Raw genomic sequence first — 27,549 nt, 5'->3', positions numbered from 1 at the left:
AATTACAATAATAATTTCATATATCCGCTACAAGGAAGGAAACAAATAAAAGAAAAAAGGAAAGTTAGAAAAATATGACAGATTACTAGAGCTCCAGTTAATAAAACTAATTTCAATCGCATGTGCAATAAATTGAAAAAGCTTTTGAAACAAATAAAAAATTAAACAGTAGTAAATACATTAAGTAAACTATCTGTAGATAATAAGAACGATTACTCTCTCTGGAAAACAGCCAAGAGTACAAACAAACCTATAAGTCAAGGTCCACCGATAAGGAAATCTGATAACACATGGATTATAACTGATATGGACAAAGTTAGCTGTTTTGCTGAGTACCTAGAAGATATTTTCAAACCTCTTCCCAGGCAAACTTTCTTGGAAAACGCAAACAAAATTGCTAATCCTAATCACATCATCATTAGAAACATAACTTTATTTGAAAAACGTAACGAGATCAAGAAAAGCAATAATAAGAAGACTCCAGGGTATGATTTTATCACCGTAAAAATATTAAAAGAACTACCAACTGTCTGTCGCTGTTAAGAAAATGCTGTTCCTTTGAAACTTTGTAGATGTACTTAGAAAAGCTAAACCAAAATATACAGACAATCCTGGATGAAGTGCTTCAAAGTATTATAGATGCCCCTTGGTAAATCAGAAACTCAACTATTTACAGAGACACAGTTAAACAAGAAATCAGGAAATATGCAATTAAACATGGCGAAAGAATAACCCAACACGAAAACATAGAAATGAGGAAAATAATTGAAGATGAAGAAGAAGACCTTTAGATCCTGCAGTCATAATATAATTATAAAGTCCGGGGTAACCGTCGTTAGACGCTCTCCCAACTCTCTCTATACGTGTAAAATAATTTCTAACGTGTAGGATAATTTCTAGATAAGTCTAATTGACTCAGTTGCAATATATGAAAATAGACAAAAAAAAATTTTTTTTTTAAATATGAGTATATAGCGAAAAATAAAAAAAAAATGATTGGTACTAAAAATTATGTGTTAACGTGTAAAAGTTGCTCTTAATCGATCTGAATTCAGTTGCTCTTAATCGATCTGAATTATAACCTATACCCCGGCAATCTGATTAGAAAAACTAGTTTTTGAAATATTTAAAATAATCTTTTTAAGTTGTGTAGCAGATAGTCGAACCCGTCGTTCCAGTTGGCCCAATTACAATAGAAGCCGTCGTTGAAAAATAAAAAAATTTCCGAAAGTTTGTTGGTGTTTGCTTCATTTGTTTTGAGTTATCGTACTGTCGGACTAACGGACGTGACTAAATAAACGAAGAGCAAGCATATATATAAATGTACATATGTATATAATTGTAATTACCCCAAATTTAAGATTATATAAGTTCACCACCACATTCTAAGGAATTTGAAAATCATAGAATAAATTCTATAAAACGATTACAAATACGAATATATTTTAATTTTATTATGAACTTTATATTTATACATGCATATATATTATTTAAATTTTATAACTGCAAATCATATAAAAAAAATTAAAACCATGCGTGAATTTCTCTATTTCGATTCAACGAAATCTAGTTGACATCAATTCAATCTTGATGGCATGTTTTGTACAATAAATATTTTACAACTGACATTGTAAAGGAAAAAGCATATTAAATAACAAAAATATGAATAATTGTTGCGTGCCCTTAAAAAATTATGATGACTTTGAGGACTTTAACATAAAAATATATTTTAATTTATTCTCCTCTACATAGTACGTGGACACGGAGTATACAAAAAGAAGTATGTTTCTTTAGGTAGTTTAATTACAAATTCATGTAAACATAGAGATATACCTCCATATATATACACCTTTAATTTAAATTAATCCAAATGACGTAATTACTTTTCATAAAATTATAAAACTAAGATATGGAATATTTTTATTTAATACAAATTAGTTTTTAGTTTTCATTTAGAAGTGCAGGATTCATTTTACCTTTGAATGCTATTGGTCTGCAAAATAAAATATAAAAATAAAATTACATTGAAAGGAGCATCTCAATGTCAATGAGTTTATTAAAATGGATTTCTATAAGATTATATTAAATCTTTTTTTTTGAATTTAAAACAATGTACATATGTATACTATATTATATTAATATAAAATCCTTAAATTTTCTTCCTGAAACCTCTAAATTTTCTTCTACAAAGTTAACCAAGTTAGATTTCCCACCAAATACAGTAAATGAAAGAAAGTATGTAATTTATGATAAAAGAACCTATCAGAGCAAAAACCATATAACTGAATATTTCAACGAGATTTCTTTTTTCTATTAATAAGAATTAAAATAAGAGAACCAACCGTTTGAAACCAAAAACCGGAAAGTGAATACTTTTTTACTTAATAAGATTTTTAAAAATAATTTTGTGTAAAAAATTTCAAAATTGAATGTTGTCTATGGTTTTTACTCTTACGTCTTCTACACGAATTCCTCAATAATCTAGACGCCTAGATTCTGAAATTCATTATAAATATTCTGATTTTCTCAATAAGTAGTTTAGTGAATATCGATCATTTTTCTTATAAAAATTAAAAGAGTTTTACGATTATCTTATTTTTGAAAGGTTAGAGCAGATTATTCATGTCCATTTCCAACTTTTCAAATCAGAAATTCATATATTAAAATAGTTTAAATGTAAACTTTACATTAATGCATTTTAATCACATATAAAATTATGGATATTAATTATTTTTTATTTTATGAAAGAATAAATGTAAAATTTAAATTACTGTAATTTAGTTACATGCATACATATATCCCCATATATATATATATATATACACATACTCGTATGATATTACGTGCACAAATATGAAAAACATGATTTTTTTATTAAGTCGCTTAAATTTTATTGATTTTCATTTTCATGATTTTCACATCTTTTTTCAGGTTTAATTTTATTTGAAAAAGGTTTAATTTCAAAAAAAAAAAAAGTTTAATTTATTTCGCAAAAGGATTAATTCAATTCGCAAAAGGTTTAATTCCACTCGCAAAAAGGTTAATTCAATTCGCAAAAGGGTTAATTTAATCTGAAAATGCTATATATAAAAATTTAGTTTTAAAAGACATTTATTCTTTGCTAAAATATGTACATATATAAAATTAGATTTTGAAGCTATAAAATTTCAGACAAGTACAGACAACAATTACAATTGAATTGTATTTGGGTAATTGATCTCAATATTACATCTTCACCTTTATTAAAACCTCCAGAATATAGGAATAGAATTTCAAAAATATTTATTTTATGTACATCCTTAACTCTTTATTTGATTTATGTAAATCAAATTATAAAAACTGCAAATGATTGAATTTTTTTCCCATCTGAATCTTGATATGATATAGCGTTTGTCAAAAATAATGACTCGTCATTTTGTATCCAACTTCATATTCTAAATATTCTAATAAATTCCGCCTACAAAATCTACTTTGTACATAAGAGTTATGTACATATATACAAATGTATGTATAACGTATATACAAGCACATAAACCAAAAATAGATGCTCATCATACGGTTGGGCCATGCCAACATATACTTTCTTTACATATGTACCTTATATTGAGTCATACATTACATTATGTTAAATGATTCACCTGAGGGTCAATTAGAAAACATTTAAAAGAATAATAATTTATTAACTCTTAAACAAATCACTCAAAAACTATACTAATCGCAGACAAATATTAAAACGCAGGTGAATGCAATCAACTTTGTCATCTAATCCTTTTTTTGTTTTTTGTACATAATTACATACTGGCAGAGAATAAAAATTATCAAAATTTTAAATTTTGTTCAAAATATTCATTTTAATAATTCAAGTTAACAATATTTTACCGAAATACCCATGTAGGTAGTACATACAAAATTAAAAAAGTTCTCTATAATTATTCAATGGTTCTTTAATTTCGTTTCAGGTTGTTTTAAGGCACGCGATTAATACCTATCAGTCAATCTATTTTAACGCATAACGAATATAAAATTTTCCTCATAAACATATGTAAGTTGGTTTTGTAATAATATGATACTGAAAATTAACATTAAAAAAAAATTACTATGTAATAAATCTTTTAAAAGTAGAATTAAACTGTGCCTAGAAGGACAAAATTAAAATTCAACGAAAAAATTTTTGCTGCATCTGCTAACTTAGAAGTTCAGAAGCTAACTTAGAATCTGCTTGAGTTCACTTTTTCTTTTTATACTATTAACTGCAAATACCAATCAATCGTATCTATGTATGTATGCATAAATATAAAAATCTAAGTATATGTATGTAAACCTGAGCACAAGCAGCATTCCTTTTGGGGAGTTTAAATGGCTTTTATAACGGTTAGGCTATTCCACATAATGATTGTGTCACTTCCCATAGGAAGACGCCATTTAGCCATTTGATTTTATTTGGCTAAATGGGGTTTCTGCAAGAAGTAACAGTCAATCACTTAAACCAATGAAATTATCAAAGTCAACCAAAGGTCAAATTAAAGTTTAGAATGTAATATTTTTTTTATTTCTGTGAGTGTATATAAAGTGTGAAAGCATTATGGCGATTGACTTTTTTACAAGAGCACCATTCAGCCAAATAAAATCAAATGGCTAAATGACGTTTGTATGGGAAGTGCTTGTCAACGTCTCCAAGTACTTGACAGTCACTTCCCACAGAAACACCATTCAATCTACTTAAATCAAATTGCTGAATGGTATTTTTGTGGTAAGTACAGTAAATCTATTATTACAATTCCGATGTCATGGTAACCAAATTTTGTTGTCATGATAATTGTATGTAATTATTTTGAAAAATAATTACATACAAAATTTTGTTTACATATGTATATAAATTTACTTGGAAGACTGACGGTCACTTACCACAAAAATTCCATTCAACAATTTGATTTTAGTGGGCTGAATAGTGTTTTTGTAGAAAGTGACTGTTAAACACCATAACCTGGTATTTTGGTGCGTTGTCCGCCAACGTTCATTTTTATAATTTACAGGTCTCTTCACAGGCTAAAAATTAAAAACTAAGTTCAATTTTAATTATTGACAATCAGCTGATTTTTGATTCCGTTCTTTCATTAAGCCGAAAACGCTACACTTAGTATAAAAAAATACAAAACCAAATGCCATAATATTTTAGAATAAGTTGATTAAAAAATAACTGAGTTACAAATTCAAAATATATGTTGTATACATATTGTTGAAATTATTACAATTTGTCAAAAAAAGTAAGTGTATTAATTGACAATTGTAATGGCGAGCTTTGCTTATTGTTTCTTAATAAGATGACTAATATTATTTTGTCTCGTCAATGGAGTTTTTGAATTAAATTAGTGAAGTAATAAATTTTAGTATTCCTCTACGAATGTATATATAATAATAAAATAAGGAAAAATACATACAAATATAAAAACGACTAGCAATCCAATGATACGATTGCTTTTCTTTTTTAAATTGAAAGTGCATGTTATTTTAGAATGTATTACAGAAAATTCTGTGTCTGCTATTGAACATGAATTTTAGATAACAAAAAAGGAAATTTTATGTATATACATACTTACATTAAATATTTGTAATATTTTTATTCTAGTAAAAATTATTTCCGTTATTTTTTGAATTTTTAATTTGAAGGGAAAACTTGTTTTTTAATTTTTTCTACCAGGTTTCGCTCTACTCAACGCATGCTTATTTAAATTCGAGACTCTTATTAAAATAGATACTCATTACGTAAGAGACTCAATTTAATTATGACATTATCATCGTTTGACAATTGTGTATGACGTTCATAGGTATCCAAAAGTAATTAGATTATAAATTTTTTTTCTTGAGAAATGTCAAATGTATAAAATTATCTATTCGAATTCCTTGAGTAATATTATATTTAATAAAAATAAAGGAGTGAAAACGATTGGAAAATGTCATTTTTAAATAATATGAAGAAACTCCTTCATTTTGGTGGAGGAGAAGCTAAAAAGAAACGTATATACGATAACATTCGAATGGACACTGATCCTAAAGAATATTGGGATTTAGTTGGTGAATTGGGTGATGGCGCTTTTGGAAAAGTTTATAAAGCACAGCATAAAGAAACTAGACGATTAGCTGCAGCTAAAATGTGCACATTGGAAGACGAAGAAAATTTGAGCGATCATATGGTCGAAATTGACATCTTATCAGAAATTAAACACGCAAATATTGTGGAATTGTACGAAGCATTTTCAATTGATGACAAATTGTGGATATTGATAGAATATTGTGATGGTGGTGCCTTAGACAGTATTATGGTTGAATTAGAAAAGCCATTAATTGAATCGCAAATTGCATACGTTTGTAAATACATGTGCGAAGGTTTAAGTTTTTTACACAAAAATAAAGTTATACACAGAGATCTAAAGGCTGGTAATGTACTATTAACGATGGAAGGTGGAGTAAAATTAGCTGATTTTGGTGTATCTGCAAAAAATAAACACACATTGCAAAAACACGACACATTTATTGGTACACCGTATTGGATGGCTCCAGAATTAGTGCTTTGCGAGACATTTAGAGACAATCCATATGATTTTAAAGTTGATATTTGGTCACTAGGAATAACATTAATTGAATTAGCTCAAATGGAGCCACCAAACAGCGAAATGTCACCAATGCGAGTACTATTAAAAATTCAAAAATCGGACCCGCCCAAATTAGATCATCCATCAAAATATACAAAAGAATTTAATGATTTCCTAGCACAAGCCCTAATAAAAGAACCACAAAAACGACCTACTTCAGATATTTTGTTAAATCACCCATTTATAAGTGGATATTTAAATCCAAAGCCAGTTAAAGATTTATTATTAGAATACAAGGCAGAAGTTGTAGAAGAAGAAGTAGTTGATGAAGAAAATGAGGAATCTCGTGAATCAACATTTGCAGTTGATATAGATGATGATTCATCTTCTCTAAAGAGTCAAGATATTGATAAAAATGCAGATGTGCCAAAATCATTGCCTAAATTACCAAACAACGTAAAAATGCCAGCACCGCTTTCAATTAACAAAATCGATGAGCACCCGTCTCAAGAAAATGCATCTGTTAAATTACCATCACCTCAAGCAGCATCCCCATCTGGTGTTGAAAAACTTCCAAAATCGTTAGCTCCGCCAACACCTATAAGTCAGGTAACTGAAGAAGCAATTAATACTGAGATTGTTACAGATATTAATCCATCCGCCAGAAACGACAAGAAAAGGGAAGGAGAAAAATCTTCTCAAGAAAAGAAGGTATTAAAAAAAGAAAAGGGAAAAGCTCCGGCCCCACCAGCCCAAGCTCCAGCCCACAAAAAACAAATCGCTACTTCCGTTACGCCCGTCGTCGCTTCTAATGAAAATCAAACTGAATTGATACCGTCCTCTAAAACTTCACCCGTTAAAATTGAAAAAGAAGTCAAAATTCCAACTCCACAAACTCCAACAGAACCGCCAGATTCTAAGATTGTCAATGCTTCTGAATCGCCAAGTAACTCTAGTAAAAAGAGTTTCAATATCGATCCGTCTTTTTTAGAATCTGAGTCGTTAGATGACGTAAAAGTTTCTTCACCATCTGAAAATGATTTGAAAATAATTGGTAGTGTAATTTCATATGAAACACCTACGTCCATTGCTGGTGGAACTACAAAATTAACAATAGCGTCATCAACGCCGACAAAATCTTCTGAACATACTGCTATGATTACAATCAGCGACGATAATAAAGAAAACACAGTTTTACCAAATAATGCATCATCCAATATCAGTCAAGTAGCTGTTGTTACAACACATCATCCAGTCTTACAAGATGAAATTTCGAGACGTATAATAGATATAGAGCAAAAACCACATATCAGCACCGGAAATGAAGTAATTATTGTATCCAATGAAATGAACAAAACTTACATTAATGAATCTTCAACTGATGACGACTATCCGTCCATTGATAGTTTAGAAAGTTCGCCGAAATATACTGGCAAAAAGACATCCAGCATGATAGTCATTAGTGAGGAAGAAACTAGAAAACCCGATTCAAATCAACATATCAATTATCCACATGCTCAAAAATTAGATGAAAGTGAAGTTTTGATTGTAAGCCATAATTTTGCAGATGATGACAACACTTCTATTATTACAGGAGATCACAACATGATTGGTAATCCAGATGTAATTGACACTAGTCACGTTTCTGTAGTAACAGTAGGTCAAGAAATTAGAGTCAAAGATAGTTCAAATGCTAAATCCACAGAATCTTATAGCGACTTATCTTCGACTAGTGGCATTTATAGTGATGATCATATCTTAATAGAAAATAAATTTGAAACATCTGAATTGAAAGGACCTACAATTGAAACAACCAACACTGAAATTGGTATAATAATTGACAGGAAAATTCCTACCAAATTTGATCAACAGTTAAGAATTTCGCCAGAAAGATCAGAACGTTCAGTTGGTTCACTTGATTCCAGAACTCATTCAGAATGTGGTTCTGTGTTATCACATTATACACCTACATCATCTGGTATAATAAAAATTGATCGTAGTGATGCAGAAAGTGTGGCAACGACAGCAAGTCATGATAGTCGTGATTTAATTTATGAAGAATCACCCGTTGAACTTCGTTCAAAATCACAAGCTCCAGTACCAACAGTAGTAGAACAACAAAGAACAAAAGAAGAGGTACAGCTACGTAACTTGCGAAAGAAAACTAGAAAACGGACCAGAAAATTCGAAATAGATGGTGTCCAAATGACAACAACTACTAGTAAAGTAATCTATGGTGACGATGAAAATGGTAAATTGTATGACGATCATTTATTCCGCAAACAAGAACTAAGGGAGATAAAAATGTTACAAAAACAAGAGAAGAAGCAACAAAATGATTTAGCTTTAAAAGAACAAATAGCTAGGGAACAACAAGAACGGCGTTTTGAACAAGAACGAATGACATTGGAAAAAACTTTTGAAACCGATATGGAAAGTCTCACGAGACAACAGAAATCTTTTGTAGAGAAAACAGAACAACAACAGAAGGTTGAACTGACAGCTTCATCAAAACGTATCAGAGCAGAACAAGAACAAGAGTTAAAACTTTTCCGAGACAATTTAAAACAAGAAATTCGGCTACTTAAACAAGAAATTGATTTATTACCCAAGGATGAGAGAAAGGATGAATTCAAAAAAAGACGTGCAGCTATGGAATTAGATCACGAAGAAAAAGAAAGATTATTTTTGGATTCATTAAAAGAAAGGCATGAATTACTTTTAAGACGTATAGGTGAAAAATATCAAGACAGATTGGGTACAATTGAGCGTAATTTCCAACAACAAAAGCAAACAGCTATGCGAACAAGAGAAGCAACCCTATGGGAATTGGAGGAAAAGCATTTGCATGAACGACATCAGTTATCAAAACGGCATGTTAAAGATATGTGCTTTATGCAAAGACATCAAATGATCACAAGACATGAAAAAGAATTAGATCAGGTAAAACGAATGCTTCAACGCAAGGAAGAAGAATTATTAAAGAGACAAATGCTTGAAAGAAGAGCTTTACCTAAACGTATACGAGCAGAAAGGAAAGCCCGTGATATGATGTTTAGAGAATCATTAAGAATATCAACAAACATTGATCCAGAAGCTGAAAGAGAAAAATTAAAAAAATTCCAAGAGCAAGAAAAACGTCGTTACTTGCAAGAAGAAAAGCGTATTGAAATCAAACATCAAAAACAATTAGAAGAATTAAGAGCAACCAGAGATAGTACGATTAGAGAATTGGAACAGTTACAAAATGAAAAGCGTAAAGCACTTGTTGATCATGAAACTGCAAAATTACGTCAAATTGATGAAAGATTGCAACATGAATTACGCGAATGGAAAGCACAACTTTTGCCACGTAATCAAAACATGCAAATGTTAAATGAGGCTGCTTCCATGGGGATGGACGACTGGTCGTCAACAACAGGAAAGTCAGATTGCTAATATTATAGGTATGAATATGATTTAAAGAAACCAACAAAGGCAGTTATAATGAAGGCAGTTAAAATTTTATTTAAAAATAAGGATATGCAGCAACATTTTCGAGGACAGGCTATTTTTAATTTCATAAAAAATATCTACATATTTTAAGAAGAAAATTAGAAATCAAAACATAAGATGATAAGAAAAAAGGAGCTCACTTATTTAGTTTAAATTTTTCAATCACTTAATTAAAGTAAGATAAGCAATTTATATGCAAACGTGAAAACTCCTATAGTGCCTGTCACAATTATCAAATCCAAAATGTCCCTTTAATATATTGGATTAATATTATAAAATATACATTAGGTTATTATTTTTGATGGTTAAGTACTTGATTAGCAATATCTAAAATTGACCTACTTAGCTAATATTTTTATTATTTTATCAAAAAAAAAAAAAATTGAAAAAAAATGAAAAAATAAAGTTTTTCAAGTTATACTTTTATACTTTTGAGTTTAGTATAATATAATATATAATAATCATTATATAATATATATATATATATAACTATGTAAACATAAAAAAGAAATAATATACATTTAATTATATTTCAAAACTTTTAATTTATGTTTTTGATATCTGCCCCTATAACTCGAGAAATGCGAAAATATTGAGTGATAGTAACTCTCGCCATAGGAAATAAATATATTAAAGTGTTTCCAAACATTATGGAATCAAAATTCTAATTCACATGGATAAGATATCTGAATTTTTACAAATTTTAATTGTACTGATGTTATTTTTTGCCACACCTTTAAACATAAGTAGTTTTCTATGTATTTGCTTATTTATATGGTTATCTTGATAACTATTTGGTTCATCAGATTTAAATTTATGACATTTTACATTAAAATTTTTCTTAAAGAAAGTGATTTTTTTTGTTTGCCTATGTTTTGGAGTTTCTTACGCTTATTAATTTGAATGCAAAAGTTACAAAACTTTTATCTTCTTCATTAGATGCTACTATTATGCATTCTTTTTGATAATAACACGATACCAATAGTACTTTCATTACATAAACGCATAGCTATAATTTAAGGTTGAAATAACCTGAATGCTCTAATCTAACATGTTTCACCAATGCTTTCTTCTAAAGTGAAGGGAGATGTAGTTTTAAATGTAAAATACATATATGCGTTTACCTATGTGTATATGTTATCGCACTAATTGCCACATAGTTGAGACTAAATTTTTAAAAATTTTAGGAATTTTATCATATTGTTGATAACAAAAATATCTTTCTAGTTTTTTTTCTTTACGTTTTTAGTAGCAATTTTTTATTTTTAAATCTTGTTTAGATTTCTAATATTTTCTTTAAAAAATTTCATTGCTTGTTGTTATTTCCAAGTACATACCTACACATTTATTATTTTAAAGTATTTAAAATATTTTTTTCCATGATTTTCTAAATAAATGTTATCATTAAAATATTTCATATTCGTTTCTTCCTTTTGTTTAAGCATGCTTCCAATATTTATATAAAGGTAAACAATCAATTTTAATACATTTATATAGCTTGTTTAAAAAAATCCAAACAAACACTTAAGTCCGTTGCATTAGAATTTTTTTAGAATCAAATTTATGAGCTGATATCGAAAAACTTTTCTGCAGCATTATCAAATGCATGTTTCTCTTCTTTACATTTAGATGAAATGCGTTTTTCATCCAAAAAATTATTGATTTATTTTCTTTTAACGATATTACAAATCAAACGCCTTCATTTTTGAAAATTTATACTTTTTTTTCTTCCGGAATCCATTTCTATTTATTGCACATTATTGTTGATCTTTCAAACAATCTCATGTATATTTATTTCATATTACATATTTTAAAAATTTCTATCAATCATTGATGCATTATATTCTTAAGGAAAATCAAGATTTATTAAAAAAAATTAATAAAGAATATTTTATTTTCAGTACAATGCATCTTAAATTGTTTTAATTTCAGTAATTGGTAAAAGGTAAAATGTAATTTGTAAATATTTTGATTAAAGAAATGTCAATTTGAAAAAAAAATTTTGTAAACAAACTTTGACTTAACAAAAATATCAACAAATATAACTGTCAGCCGTGAAACAAACAATTTACACAGTGACCAAAGAAAGCTATCAAACGCCATCTGGTTGCGATTAAATATATTACTAAAAGTTGCCTACCCAAAATTTTGCCTTTTTAAGAACTTATATTATACTTATCCATAAGTTTTAAAGAAGATGCTAGGCTTCTTCATGAGAACATATTGAATTTGAACATTAAACGTTATCAGAAAATTAAAATAACTTAATTAAAAAGTCATTTAATTTTAAATGATGGTATTTTGAAACTACCTTCAAATCGCAAGAATATTTATAGCAATAAGAGGAACACTTTTTAGCAAAGATACGTATAGAAATAAGAGGAATTTTATTATTCCCATTAAAAATAGGCACCTGTCTGGATTTAATAAAATCTAAAACTGGATAAAGTAGCGAAATTAGCTTATGTACTTACCACACTCTTAATTAAAAAATCTTATCCATTATAGCCTTTCAAATCATTTGAACCAAAATTTTCTGTAGGTTAAATGGACATTTAACTAGAGGTAATAACAACTTTCATGGGTGATAAACAAAAAAGATCTCTTAAAAAAGGTAACCACAATTTAGTGTGTATTAAGGTACGCAAAGAGCTGTGTTTATATTGAAGAATTGCTCAATATTATGCCGACCAGAAATTTTTTTGTGCTTCATAAAATACAAAAACTTGACAGCTTTGCAAGCTTTCTTTGACATTATATGAATAATTTTGGATTTAAAAAAATTTGATTATCTGAACAACTATGAATTCTTATTTCGTTTATTAATTTAATGATAAAATTTGTTTGTAGGGATAATTTTTATATATGTACGTTGCGTACAAGCACATGTCAACAGACTTGTTCTGGCGCTTTTTTTTAAATCAAGTCAATTTGACTAGTTTTGAACGAAGAAAATTTGTTTGCCAAACCATAAGAAACTAGATGTCTTATAAAAGGAAGAATTACTTAGAATGGGAAGAATACTTTATGTTAACAGCTTTACTAACAGGACAACGTTCAAAAGACCCAAATACTCAAGTAGGAGCATGCATAGTAGATAATCAAAATCGGATTATTGGTGTTGGATACAATGGTTTTCCAAAAAATTGCAGCGACGATGTATTCCCATGGAAAAAAACAGGTGATCTTTTAGAACAAAAATATATGTATGTAGTTCATGCAGAAGTAAACGCAATATTAAACAAAAATACAGCTGATACTAATGGATCTAGATTGTACGTTTCACTTTTTCCGTGTAATGAATGTGCTAAGTTAATTATACAAGGTGGTATTAAAGAAATTATATATATTTCTGATAAAGATGCAGAAAAGCCTCATACCATTGCAGCTAAAAGAATGTTTGATGCAGCCAATGTAAAATATAGACAATATTTTTTGAAAAATAAAAGTATTTCGTTTGATTCTGACATAAAACAACAAAAAATTGAAAAATCCGAAGAATGCTTAAGAGGGAAGGAAATATTTTATTATCCTTTTATTTATTTAATTCCATTTTTTATATATAAATGTTTTTTTAATAAAAATTGAAATTTTTTGATCAGTGTGTATTAAAATAAAATACATATGTATGTACGTATGTATATATGTAAGTAAATTTTACATACTTAGTATTAACAATAATAATACCACATTACAGTATGTAGAATAGTACTTACCAATCTATGTAATGAACTGTACGTATATGTAAATGACGAATTTGTAAAATATTTTGTGTTTTAAATTAATTTTACATATTTTATTTAGAAAAATTATGATATGTATGATATAATTGAATGTAAAATTTTAAAAGAATTTGTAAATTCATACAAATTTTGAAGAAAATTTGGAAATATAATATACAGAATTAGAATAACCACTAATTTTTACTAAAAAATGTAGGTACCTACCTACCTACTTTATGTATGTATTTGAAATTTTAGAAATTCCGTTTGATAAACATGGAAGCTTATTAAAATATGAGCTTGACTAAAATTTACAATATGCTGTTACTCTTATTAAATGTAAATATGTAACCGTATACACATATATCTTTAACTCTGTCGTTTCTTTAAAGTTAAAACAAATAATTGAGCTGGTTTTTTTGAAAGTGGTATAAGTCCACTTTTTAAAAAGACTAAGTTAATAGTGATTTTGATGTGACACCTTATCTCCAAAGTTATAATCACAATTTCAATAGTTCTGCTTAAACATAAAACAAAACAAATATGTTATTATGGTCAACATTTTTAAATTGATTCAAATGCAAAACCTTAAATATCTCAATATATGAAAAAATGGACTTATCTGTACCACTTTCAAAAAAACCTGCTCAATTATGGGTGCTCAATATAGTGCAATATAATTTGATAATATCACAAGTCAGAAATAAAAATCTATGGTATTACAAATGGACCAAATTAAAAATTACCTCGAATTTTTAATTTATTCTGAAAGTTTACACTAGATTATTATTTTTTTAGGAAAATAGTTCCTTGAAATACGAAACAAATCTTTGATCTCATAGAAAAAATGTTTGTGTTAAGCTTGTTGTTTTTACATCAAAGAATCGAATACATTCTTACACTTTCAAAGTAATCAGTATGAATTCCAAAAATCTTTAATCGTCTTTCCTTTACTTGAACAAATATTTTCAAATGAGAATTCACCTTTGGCAAATAGTATTTTCAAATGAAAAAATGAATAAATTAATTCTAAAATAAAAAGAAACCTCTTAAACCATTTTCACAAACAAAAAATATTAATTTCGAATATTATTGTATTTTATTATTAAAATTTTAAATTTATTAGTCGGTAATTTACATAAACAAAAATAATTCATTCTACTTTTTTTTCTTTGATATCTTAACCTAATGTATCTAAATATGCATGTATAAATAAATGTATATCTGTACATATATATTCTTTCATATATATATATTTTCATGTATATGGATTTTTTTAATTATTTGTAGTTACATTATTACAAATTTTATATTATAAAATATTTATTATATTCAATTTCTCTTTTGTAATAAATTGCTTCAACCCTTATACAATAATAATAAATTTTTCAATTTTCTTTCTTCTAGGGCAGTGATTTTTTATTTTGATAGCAAAAGGAGAAAGCATTTTAAAAAGAAATTTTTTTGTTGAATTTGAACTTTGTTAATTTTTTTTTTGTCAAATTTAGTATTCCAAATTATTTTTAATTAGTTATGTACTTATCTTAATTAGTTTTGAATTTTCGTTCTATTTTTAAAAATATATTTTTTACAAAAACTTGTAGAAGATCAAGCGGATCATTTTAAATACCTAGAAAAGGTATCAAATAACCAGTATTTTATTAATTTCAAACTAAATTTTAAAACTAGAAAATAAATGGTTTGAATAAAATTATTGGTCTTTCAAAATTAGATGTTAAATTTATTATCAATATTTTTTTTCGATGATAAAAACGATGAAATTTCTTAAAATAATTGTTTTACAGAGTATTTCTCTTAAAACTTTCATTAATAATTTTTCATTGTTCTATATAATATTCAAATTATTAATTTACAAATGTGCGAAAGTACATAAAAGAATTATCACTATATTATTTCGAAATTATTACATTTTATTATAATTTTTTTAAAAGGTTTTATATATTTTTCTTAAATGAATATTCAATAAGACTAAATGCAAAAAAATTCTTTCATCAATATTTAAACGTTCATTAAATTAATAATAATTAATAGTTTATGTACATATTCAAACATATGTATAACCAATAGCTTTAAGTTATTACATATTTTCATTATTTTCAAGTACCACCATTTTCAAGTTGAATACAATTTATTATCAATTACTTTAATCTTAAGTTAAAATAGAAATTACAAAATTTATAATCCTTACACATATTTACTTAATGTTCTTATCTTTTCATGTAATAAATTTATAAATTAAATTGAAAGTAATTAATTGTAATTTATATTGAAGTCCTTCAGAATTATTTTATTATTATAACTTGTTTTCATAAAATTTTCTAAAATATTCAAAATACAGAATTCAAATAATTGCATTTAAAAACAGAAAGTAAAAAAAATAACACAACTCATTTTTGTTTGTAATAAAAAAAATTAATGATAAATTTATTTTTTCTTTTCTTTTAAACATTTAAAAAAAAGTTCAACAAATTCAATAAATTATTTTAAATTTTATTTTTTATTATAAGTTCAATTCATGTATTAAAATTAAAAATTTCATGTACAAAAAACAATTGTATTTTTAAAGATTTTGCTTTATTTGAAAATTTGTCGGTCACGTCAAATTATCACTATATTCAATTAACGAATTTTTAAAAATATTTATTTAAATTGAAATTTTCAAATTATCTAAAAATAAACTTTTCATACTTTTCGGAATAATTTTTTTTTACACAAAAACAGGCTAGAAATTTTAAGAGAATTTGTGCCGAAAAATAAATTTAATTCAAGCTTTTTATTTTTTCTTTTGCATATTTCTTTACTAAATTAATATCTAAACAAAAAAATTTTTAATCACTTGAATTTATTTTTTATTTTATGTGAGTGACACCACAATAAACGAATGGAAAATAATATTAAATATAACGATTTATTAAAATTAAAAGTCGTCAAAATTAAACTAATTGATTAGGATAATTAATATACTAGGTGAAAAAAAATACTTAAAAATAAAAGCTAAATTTTGGATGAAAATTAGCGAAAACGTTTTGTATATAATATATTGAACGTATGTATTTCTAGACTATATCAACAATTTTGTATTTTATTTATATTCAAAAATTATTTATAAAAAAAATTACTTCTCAGAATTTTTATTTTCTTTTCCATATTAAAAAAAAACAAACAAAAAAAAGAAAAAAACAATTTTATGTCTTATAAACGTTTTCTCATTTTGATTTTACTGGGACTGTTTTTCGTGATGTTTAAAACAGCAATTGATTGCCTTCTAGTGTTAATTTTTTTAGCATTTGTTACAGAAATTTCCGCAGCACTACGTCGTCTTTGTGGTGATATACAATCTGTAAAATGTAAATATGATTTTGTAATGAAAAGTAATGGTAAAAAAAAATATTTTAAAAACAGAAAATAATATCAAAAATTATTAGAAAAATAAAACATTAAATTAAAAAAAATAATCTTAAACATTTAAAATAGTATGAGATGATGAAAATGTCTTAAGTTGTTATTATTTGTTTTTTGTCAGCTTTTTACAAAATTTTAAATTTCTTTAAATTTAATTATGTTTAATATGAGTTATATAAGTGTTATATACGTATTAATACTGATAATTAATTCCAAAAAATATTAACATATAAAATATAAAATTACAGTATAAAAGATAGCAGAAAAAAAAAATATAAAAGTACTTAAATATTAAAGAAATTTTAATATTTTTTTCAATTTTAACTAAATTTGGAGAAATGATTTAAAAACTTAAAAAGAAGGAAATTAAATAAATAGGTTTTTATGATGATTTTTTTACGAATTAGTGTTAATTGTACAAAAATACTGTATGTTTGTACAATTGTAGAAGGTTATAATAATGCTAATTTTAATTTGTTCATAAAATAATTTTTCTGATTTTATACAAATATACGATTTTTTTAAATTTTCATTTTATACATTATTTTCTAGTATACATTTTTAACATTTTCATATAAACCAATTCTTTTTAACAAATACGGTAGATTATCCATAAATATTTAAAATTTTTTTCTTTTTATCATTTGTACTATCCTTTAATGATATTTCTAATGGTATTGTTCAATACAATATCTTAAATTACAATAGATCTTTTTAAATTAAAATAGATTTTTACTCTACTTCTAGTTTAAATTCATTTGCATTTCAAGCATAAATTTTTAATCAAAAAAAAATTTGTTAATACCTTTTGTTGAAAATCTCCTTTTACTTCCTGTCTTATTAAATAAATTATTTGGTTGGAGTGATAGGTTAGGTGTATTTTTCTTTGGACTTGAAAATTTTTTGACAGTTTGCTTTTCTGATTCCAAATTATCATCTGGATTAAATTCCGAAGGATCGATTCCGCTTTTATTTATAGCAAATTTCTTACTACTTTCACTTTTTGGAGTTGTTTTTGTTATAATATTTGTTAAACTACTTAAACCTTTAGATTCTAACTTAATCGAACTTCTCTTTTCCTTTTGTTCTTTGAAGCATCCCTCCTTCAACCAATAATCAAGCTGTCGCTCGTGGGATTCTGATAAAATTTGTCTTCCTTCTTTATCTGTACTTAACATACTCTAAAAAATTTAATTTTTTTTTTATAATATTAAATCCTATATTTTAACATACATATACTCATAAACATAAATACATACTTATATACTCATAAGCATAAAACACTTATATATGTATATAGGTATATATTTTTATAAATACATTTTATACCTGTAATTTTTGAATACATTTATGGACACATTCTGGTGAAATTAATCCATAGTCAAATAATGACGTCAAATGTAATAAAAAATTGCGAAACAAATTTTTTCGAATTATTTCTTTTCCTTTTGATTCCAAAAACATATCACAGGCTATTGAAAGCTGACAATCACCAACATAACCATGACGCATCACATGTAAGTTCCACATCTTCATAAGTTCCTTTTCACCTTCATTGACATCGCTAAATTCATCGATCATTTGCATTGTTTTTTGGCGAAGCCATAATGGATCTGATTCTCCTTCGGAATCATATTCTAGTTCTTGGGGTTGTATAGGTAAACATGTTTCGGCATGATGGTACAGTCTAATTAAAGTTACAAAAATATTAATGAAATTAAATAACGTTTTTTTTTTATAAATACCTATTATGACCAGTTATATAAGATCTTTGATTATTAATTTCATTTTCGTCTAGTTCTAAGAATTCGCTTAAATTTGCTTTCTGTCTTCTGGGTCTACACACCAATAAATTTGTTACTACTGTGCGACGTCTTGTATTTGTTTGGTACGAGTTTTCTGATGGACCAGGAACATTATAAGGAGAACCAGCATTCGAACCATCGTACATATCATTAATTGTAACATCAATTCTAGCCGTATTATTTATAGGCACGTATGTGAAATTAAATCGAGGATGACATAACTTTAAATGTTTCAACAAAGCGTATAATTTTCTGCATTTGATTCTGCACCAAGGGCAATCAGCAGTTGAAGCATAATCACTTTGTTGTCTTGAATTATTATTATACATGAAATTGTAGTATATTTGAACACTTTCTCCAGAATTACTTTCCTTTAATTCTCCATTTAATCCGGCTGCTGGGCTAGTAACACTATCTGACGTTTCTACGATCCCTCCAGCTAGAGTATTTGCATTTTGTACTGTAGCTATAGAATTATTATTATGGTTCCGAATTATCTTACTTTCATCATGATCACAATATCCATTTATGTGTGACTTTTCAACCTTTTGTTCATGATTACTCGACCAACTCATATAAAATTGTAAAGTTGGCTGTTTAAAAATATCAAATGAAGGATCGCTTAATATACTAAATTCAGATGGTATAGTTTCCCAATTAATGTATTTTTTTGGGGAACTTTTTGAGGCATATCTTATCTCATGAAGTGCTAAATCATATTTACCACTTGCTAAAATACAGCGATTTTGCTTATCAAATATGGATAAATCAGCACCAAAAAATTTTGTGTTGGGTTTGAGTCGCTTTGTGTTTCTATCTATTTTATACAAAAATTTTAAATATACATGAAGTTTCATGTATATATATTAAAAAAACAAACAGTAAAACTAAATTTTTATATTACCATCTTGATTTTCATCCAATTCAGTTGCTAATTTTAGAGTTTCTACTTTAAAAAATATGCCGTATGAAACGTTTTGATTATTGTTATTAAGAGGCATGAAACTTTCTGTTGGAATATTTATTTCTAAATTTCGATTTTCTGTCAAATTTTCATCTTCATTAGGATTAACGCAAACATCAACCATACCCATCTTATATGTAAAATAACATTGAATTTTTGTCAAAAATATTTTGAACAGTTAAAATAATCTTTTATAATACTCCTTTTCGAGAAAATTTATAACTTACCGGAATTTGATCAATATCAGACGAAAAATCTTTACGCTTTTTTCTAGATATTTTTAAAAGGAAAATTTCTACTCGAACAATATCATTTTTCTTCCACTCTTCCTCATTGTCATAAAATCCTAAGAACTTCAAGGTAATAGAATCTCCAAAAACATTCGCTTTTTCCATTCTCATTTTATTTAATTTTAGGTCAAGAAGAGACTCTATTTTAAAAGTTGATCTTCTCTGATTTGTCCTTGACATTCGGTGTTTCATGTAAGTTAGGTTACGATTTAAATATAAGGGCTAAAATAAAACAGTTTATGTGAATATTGATTTGTGAACTCAGTAGCATTCTACTTACATTTATAGCATGTCTATTTGCAATATATCGATAAATTTGTGTGGGTTCTGAAAAAATAAAATTGAAAATTTGTTTAAAAATTACTGTTTCAAAAATAAATATAAAATTGGATACACGGCTATCCGATTTTATATAAGTATTTTAAATTTAAATTGATCTTTAACCCGAATACAATCCAATTTCATTTATCACCATTACTCAAATATTGTTGTCAAAATATTATTTGTTTATTTTTATTATTTTTGAAACTCGCGCCTTTTTTTTAACATCATTTCATTAAAAAAAGCAACAAATCAAAACAACCGCGTATTGTAAGATAGTATTGGCTGCTATTATCGCCTTAATTGAAACATCAAAATCAGATATTTCTTTGCAGATTGCAGAAATGAAAGCTTCTCCCCGACAAAAGAAAAAACAATATAGGTTATGTACTATTCCTAAAAAAACTATTTTTAAATTACTCTTTACGTATTATTGAAATTTTCCCATAGATTGTATTAATTTTTAGTATAGTTAAGTATATACTAAATTTATTTATTCCTTTTTTTCTAATTTTTAATTCTAACTACTCACTTTCAAAAGCTTGCAAAAACAACTCGTTATCGAATAGTACCATTCTTGAAGTAGAACTCTCCGGCTCTTTTTCACGCTTTTTTGGTGCCATTTTTGTGTAGCTATTTTTTAATAAGTAATAAAATACAAAAATAACACTTTTAAATCCGTGAAAATTATTAATTAAAAAAAATAATGTTAATTTTATAGACAATGTAGTTTATTCTTTCGCCTTCTTTCTTTGTTGTCAGTCACACCAACATCAACGAAACAAAAATGGTGCAATTTTGTTTCATTATCAAAATTTTGCATGCAAGTGTTGTCGTTGCATTTTAATGAAACAAATTCTTAGTTGAACACTTGACACTGACAAATAAAGTAGGCATATATAATTTTTCTTGCTTTTTTGTTTTGTTTGGATTCCGGCACTATTTTGAAGTTCCAGAATTAATACAATATATTAAAAAATCGAAAACCCTAGTAAAATTTTGATGATGATATTTTTTAAACAATCCTCACGATATTTCCACAATTCATTAGTTTTCTATAATGCAAACAAAAGTGGTTTAGCCGAACTTCGAAAGAGAACTGGTTACACATTTGCAAATTGTAAAAAGGCATTGGAGTTGAATGGCAACGATGTTAGCAAAGCGGAAGAATGGTTGAATAAACAAGCTCAATCCATGGGGTGGTCTAAAGCCACAAAATTAGAAAACAGAAGTACAACACAAGGATTAGTTGGAGTATTAGTCAAAAATAATATTGGAGCTATGGTTGAAATTAATTGTGAAACTGATTTTGTTGCAAGAAATGAACAATTTAGAAAATTTGTTGAATTTGCAACCAAATTATGCGCTCAATACACAAGCAAGACTGATTTCGATGGAGACCTTTGGAAACTTGGTTTTGAAACAGATGCTCTAAAACATCTGAAAGCAAACGACGGAAAAACTTTATCTGATCATTTGGCTCTTTTAATAGGAACTGTTGGGGAAAATGCCACACTCAAAAGAGCAATTTGCTTTAAAACTAATAATGATTTGAAATTGTACGCTTACACACATCCACCTTCTAATATTAATGAACAATCAGATATAAGTTTTGGTAAATATGGGACTTTAGTTGCTTTTAGAACGGAAAAGGATGACAAAGAATTGCAAAAAAATATTTGTCAACATATTGTTGGTATGAGCCCAGTCAAAATTGGGAATATAGATAAAGATAAACCATTAGAAAACAAAGACAATGAAACATGTTTAATATTTCAAGAATATCTTTTGGACCCAAATTACTTAGTAAATGATTTCTTGAAGGAAAATAATGTAGAGATAATTGATTATCAAAGATATGAGTGTGGTGAAAATATGAAATGCTTTTCTGAAGAAAATTAACTATCGTACTCAAATTTTTTTTCAAGCTCTTTGTTTTTGGAATACTTAAAATTAGCTAATTAGAAATAAAAAAAATTTTCCAAACTTATTCTAACTTTATTTAATTCTCTAATTTGTGTTAGGAAGCTGACAAGCTCGAACGGCTATTAATTGCAATAATACAAATATTGGTGAGAAAACCTCGCTATATTCTAAAGCAGTTTGGCCAGATAACTTTAAACATAGTAAATATTTGAAAATTCCAGTTAAAACTAAAAAATACGTGCTCCACATTAGACGATGCAGTGACTTTCTTCTGTTTTCATTATCTGCATACATTCTTATACCTACTATAATACAAAAATATGAATTACATATGTCACTACAAAATAACGGGCTAAAAACACTTAACCAATCTAATGAAAATTTTTGCTCAGCTTCAATTTTTAAAGACAACAAAACAGTAAAGACTAATAAACCAGTCAAGTTTGTCAGTATTTCAAATTCTGTCAGTCCTAACCATTTTACCAATTCTGATAATTTAAACATGTTGAATATAGTTTTTTACAAAATTTAATTCAGCTCCTTTTTTAATCCCTTCTATATATTGTTATCAATATTTATGTCAACATTTGTTGATATTTTTATGTGAAGGCATGAATTCAATCGTTTTGCAAGAGTTAGTTCATCATCATCGTTTAATGGATGATGCTCATCAATTAATGTTACTGTTGAAGTATTAGCTTCATATGTCAGTGCTCCATTCGAATTATTTACAAGTCGTAAAGCTAAATTTGCAAGTTTTGGTATAGCTTTCCCAAGCGCATGAAGAAATACTTCACTACAACCGGAGTTTATCAAGTTTTCGCACTGTTTGATGTTAGCTTTTAAATTAGTTTTACTGTTTACATAAATATGATTCTTTTGCTGGTTCCCATATGCTTCAATTGGTTTTCCAGACCTCTTTTTTATATTTTGTTTTTTCAAATCTTTCTTCACATCTGATTTTCCATTTTCTAATTTATTCATCTCGTTTGAATCAAAATCATTCGTTGAATATTGTGGTTCAACTAGATTTCTAATTAAATATTATTATTTCAAATATTGAATTTGTCAAATATGTAATTATTTTTAAAATCTGTTAATTAAATTGAAAATTGTACGTACAATGACTGTCTATGAAAGTTAAACAGCTCCTGACTTTTGAGTGACATACAAGTATAAAAACATGGAAGGAGTTTTGACAATCCACCTAGCTTCCATTTTTAAAAACTGAAATGCTATATAAAACATGGGTCCGATTCAAGAAACCGTTTTGAATTTTATCTCAGATAACTTAAAAACAATAAACTTTGTCATAAAACGCGTTTTTTTAGCAAAAGTTATTGTTTAGTATTTTGTCAAATCGCTAAAATATTAACAGCCTGATCTCCCTTTTTTACTCACTTTTTATTTATTTTTAAATTAAAAATCTCAATAATTTCTAATGGATGCTTCACTTTTCTAATAAGATTATTTTTTTTTAGTTGGGCTTTTGCATTTTTTCTCCAATTATCGACTAAACGGCTCTTTTTCAAAAACAAAGTGAATAAATTTTGTATGCATTTTAGAAAAAAAACGAGATACGTAATACCAAATAATTCCTCTCACTCGAAAATTACATTATACAAGTATATGATGTTACTTACTTTCTTTTCACTTTCCGAGCAAAGTAGCGAGACAGACGATCAGGCACCAAATAAGACTTGTTAAAATAATTAGCATATAGTATGACGTTCCCAAAAAAAAAAGCCTGTAAAGTAATTTATTTAAAAACTAGTCAGGCTTATCACTTTTAACAAATAAATTATGTGATATCCATTCGTTTATTTCATTTGTATTAAATTGTAAAAAACTTTTTATATGACAGTCTTTTATACTTATGAGAACTGTGAAGGGGCCTAGATATATAGAATTATTAAATTAATGGACGGGCAGCATTTCAGGTGAGTCACTTTCTCAAATCCAAGAATTGTAAAATTGAAATTGTCAGTTCAATGTTTTCAAATATGTATGTAGTTTTTTTTTAAGTGTTAATAAAAGCCCTCAGATCTTGACATTTATAAGTAATGAAAAAAATCAGTAAAATAGTTTATTATGTAATTTATTATGTATTGTGTAAAATATTTCATTATAAAATGATATGAAACATTTCAAACTATTAATTATATTCACGACACGAGACAAAAATTTGGCCGATTCTGAATAGCTTTTCTGAAAAAGTTTTCTGAACAGCTGTGTCAAAAAGGGTTTTCTTTTTGGTAGCATGTGAGACAAAAAAGCACAGCTAAATTTTAAAAAATTAATACATGTTGTGAAAAAATTTAAGAATAATCAGTAATGTATTTCAGATTTCAGAAATTATCAGATTTTTAAAAATAACACGTCGGAAAATAATTTTTTAAGAAGGTTTTGTCACATTCAGCTGATATATGCTTTTTTTTTAATTTCTGTTGCCATTTATGCATACGTATATTGCAAATATTGAGCCTTATTCTAGTTGTCGAAGTAGAGCGACAATTGTCGTCACGACTTGAATTTGATATTCTAAATGGCGATTACAGTGACACGTGTCGTGGAATAGCGGGAAAATGTGTTTCAGGTATATTCCAGTTGTCGTTGTAGAGCGACACATGTCGTAGTGAAACGACGTTTTTTGTCGAAATGTATTTAACAAGTGACAAGCGAGATGGATACACCAAAAATGTAAGTTTAAACAAAACAATTTAATAAAAATATAAAAAAATAATAAATTTTGTAATTTAATGCATAAATTAAACCATATAATATATAATTTATTTTTATTTTTAGCTTAAAAGTAACAATTTTATGACGGAGAACGCCTTTATTGCGAAAGGCCTTAAATTTGCTGAGAATAGCCGCATAAGCAAATTTGGGTTTGATGCAAAATGGAACCAGCTAACAGAAAAGCTTAATAGCTTGGGTCCGCCCATTAGAAGTACTGCAGGATGGCAGAAGGTAATTTTAACATAAGTTTAATTTAAAATTTAATTAATTTATGTAAATTTCAGGTAATTTTCAATAAAGGAATCATGAGATGATCCCGGATTATTAGCATCCACATACCTGATGCGCATTTTATGATCGCAAACCTTTAACTCACATTATATTAAAATATTTACAAATATTTAACAAGCAATGTTATACACACCAACATAACGTTTAAGCTATGATAACCCATCCGGTTATAATGTAAATGTAAATAACACTCCATTTGGCAAATCCAATAGAGCTGTCCCTAATCTTAAATCTTTTGATCCTTAATTGTTGTTTTTTTTTCAATTTCATTACTCTCGGAGTCTGATGAATCCATAAACCATAATGCAAATGACGACATTTTTTATTTCCCTCGGATTAAAAATATAAATATATACACCGAATTTTTTTTTAGTTTGAACTTTACTCGCCAAAATTTCTTTTTAAAATGTATCAATTTCACTTGAAACGTTTCATTTTCGTTTATTTCTCGCAGTCACGTCACTCGACAACTAGAATACCACATTTCAAGTGACGTGACAGCGACAACGACAAATGTCACGTAAGTGACGCGACAACTAGAATAAGGCTCATTAATAAACATAGCCGTCAAAAGTTTGACGTAAAAGTATAAATAGAATCTAATGTGCAAATCAAAATGTCCATCAGATTTAATCTTAGGTTAAGTCGTAAGTTTAGTCTGATGTGTCTGTAACTTTAACCTAAAAGCAGCATAATGACATACTTATGAACATAACTACATATTTGAAGAATCAAATAATTAAAAATATGATGAAGGACACGAATTTTAATAATTTGGATGTTAGATATGGGCACGCCTTTCCAATCCTCTGCACATAACACCTTGTATTCCATAATCCATTTGACCTTGTATTCCTCCATATTATGATATCTAGATTGTGACTTCTCTAACCATACTTATAAAAGTCGGGGATTATACCATTATGTATGTCTAGATTCTCTTTAAATAAAAATCCTAATACGGACATACCTTACCTTGCATTGCATGATTAAGTAAAAATCGAACTACCTGATTTGTAATGGTGGAGGTATTATATTCATATATGTAAATTTTTTCAAATTGTTTTAAACTGTTAATTAAAATTATCTAAATAAAATAAACATTTCGAAATTTAAAATATGTATTTATTAATCTTAATTATCATCTACAATTTTTTTATTTAAAAATAGCACACGAAGATCATCCAAAAAAAAACATTTACTTTACCGTAGAAGAATATTATTAACAAATTTTTTAAATAAACTAATCATACATATTCTTTTTAACGAATTATTTAATTTTTAATAACTTTTATATTTTGAAACTATTAATAGTTACGTATTTGTTTAAATGTACATATCTTGATTTATTTATAATTCGTTTTTTTTCAATGTTATGCGTTTGATATAGAAACAGAATTACTAAGAAACAATACAATTTTTTTATGCATTTATTATTAGTGTTTTTTATAATTATGGAATATTTATTAAATTTATACATACACATATTTTTATGAAAATTCTTCTCACTCTTTCCTTGCAGCAACTAAATTTGAAATAAAAATGAATATTTTTTTTTATTAAGGAATATTTTGTTAATGTAAAACATTAACACAATCATTCGTATCTGTTATACATAGTAAAATGAAATTTCATTCATTTTTTGAAAAAAATAACCATAAAAAGGTGTTATAAAATTTATAAAAAATTTCAAGAAATGAAGTTTTGCCCACTTTTGTAGGCCAACGCTTTTGTTCCTTTTGCAAAATTAAAACATTTGAATTAATCATAATATGCTAGTTGCTTATTCAATAAGATCTAAATATGCAACTTGCCACAAAATATGATTTACGTATAGGCAAATGTTTAAAATGTAATTTGTAATACATGTACCACATCTGAAGCGTGTATTATTTAACATTTCGAAAGTAAACTTGATAATAAAGGATTTTATACAAATAAAATGCTTTATGATAAATCTCTGTGCTTTGAGAACCAAAA

General features: G+C 26.9%; 6 protein-coding genes across 6 annotated transcripts; 3 read left to right on the top strand and 3 right to left on the bottom strand.

Annotated features, from left to right (window-relative positions):
* Positions 1 to 5,844: 5,844 nt before the first annotated feature.
* LOC129605929 (serine/threonine-protein kinase 10-like) lies at positions 5,845 to 10,505 on the top strand. The gene has a single exon (XM_055515958.1). It carries the CDS (start codon positions 5,952 to 5,954, stop codon positions 10,026 to 10,028), a length of 4,077 nt encoding a protein of 1,358 aa, XP_055371933.1. The 5' UTR covers positions 5,845 to 5,951; the 3' UTR covers positions 10,029 to 10,505.
* A 2,562-nt stretch (positions 10,506 to 13,067) lies between these two features.
* On the top strand, positions 13,068 to 13,675 carry LOC129605930 (deoxycytidylate deaminase-like). Its single transcript, XM_055515959.1, has one exon. It carries the CDS (start codon positions 13,068 to 13,070, stop codon positions 13,671 to 13,673), a length of 606 nt encoding a protein of 201 aa, XP_055371934.1. The 3' UTR covers positions 13,674 to 13,675.
* Positions 13,676 to 18,246: 4,571 nt separating this feature from the next.
* Positions 18,247 to 21,314, bottom strand: LOC129605993 (polycomb protein Su(z)12; the record flags this gene model as incomplete). The annotated part of the gene is made up of 7 exons (XM_055516036.1): positions 21,143 to 21,314; positions 20,570 to 20,616; positions 20,227 to 20,511; positions 19,940 to 20,129; positions 18,976 to 19,852; positions 18,560 to 18,917; positions 18,247 to 18,411 (listed from the first exon to the last, which is right to left on the bottom strand). Coding segments are annotated over exons 1-7 (2,013 nt in total), but the record flags the coding sequence as incomplete, so codon positions are not given.
* A 299-nt stretch (positions 21,315 to 21,613) lies between these two features.
* LOC129605992 (elongation factor Ts, mitochondrial-like) lies at positions 21,614 to 22,512 on the top strand. The gene has a single exon (XM_055516035.1). The coding sequence runs from the start codon at positions 21,616 to 21,618 to the stop codon at positions 22,510 to 22,512; it is 897 nt and encodes a 298-aa protein (XP_055372010.1). The 5' UTR covers positions 21,614 to 21,615.
* An 85-nt stretch (positions 22,513 to 22,597) lies between these two features.
* On the bottom strand, positions 22,598 to 23,040 carry LOC129605935 (transmembrane protein 203-like). The gene has a single exon (XM_055515963.1). It carries the CDS (start codon positions 23,038 to 23,040, stop codon positions 22,621 to 22,623), a length of 420 nt encoding a protein of 139 aa, XP_055371938.1. The 3' UTR covers positions 22,598 to 22,620.
* A 51-nt stretch (positions 23,041 to 23,091) lies between these two features.
* Positions 23,092 to 23,754, bottom strand: LOC129605991 (ribonuclease P protein subunit p20-like). Its single transcript, XM_055516033.1, has 2 exons — positions 23,708 to 23,754; positions 23,092 to 23,569 (listed from the first exon to the last, which is right to left on the bottom strand). The coding sequence occupies exons 1-2, from the start codon at positions 23,752 to 23,754 to the stop codon at positions 23,092 to 23,094; spliced, it is 525 nt and encodes a 174-aa protein (XP_055372008.1).
* Between the last annotated feature and the right edge of the window lie 3,795 nt (positions 23,755 to 27,549).

This window comes from Condylostylus longicornis, unplaced genomic scaffold (assembly GCF_029603195.1).
Source record: "Condylostylus longicornis isolate FDR11 unplaced genomic scaffold, ASM2960319v2 ptg000016l, whole genome shotgun sequence".
In the NCBI taxonomy this organism is placed as follows: Eukaryota; Metazoa; Arthropoda; class Insecta; order Diptera; family Dolichopodidae; genus Condylostylus; species Condylostylus longicornis.
The sequence above is the reverse complement of the archived record's forward strand: the minus strand, read 5'-3'. Positions and strand labels throughout refer to the sequence as shown.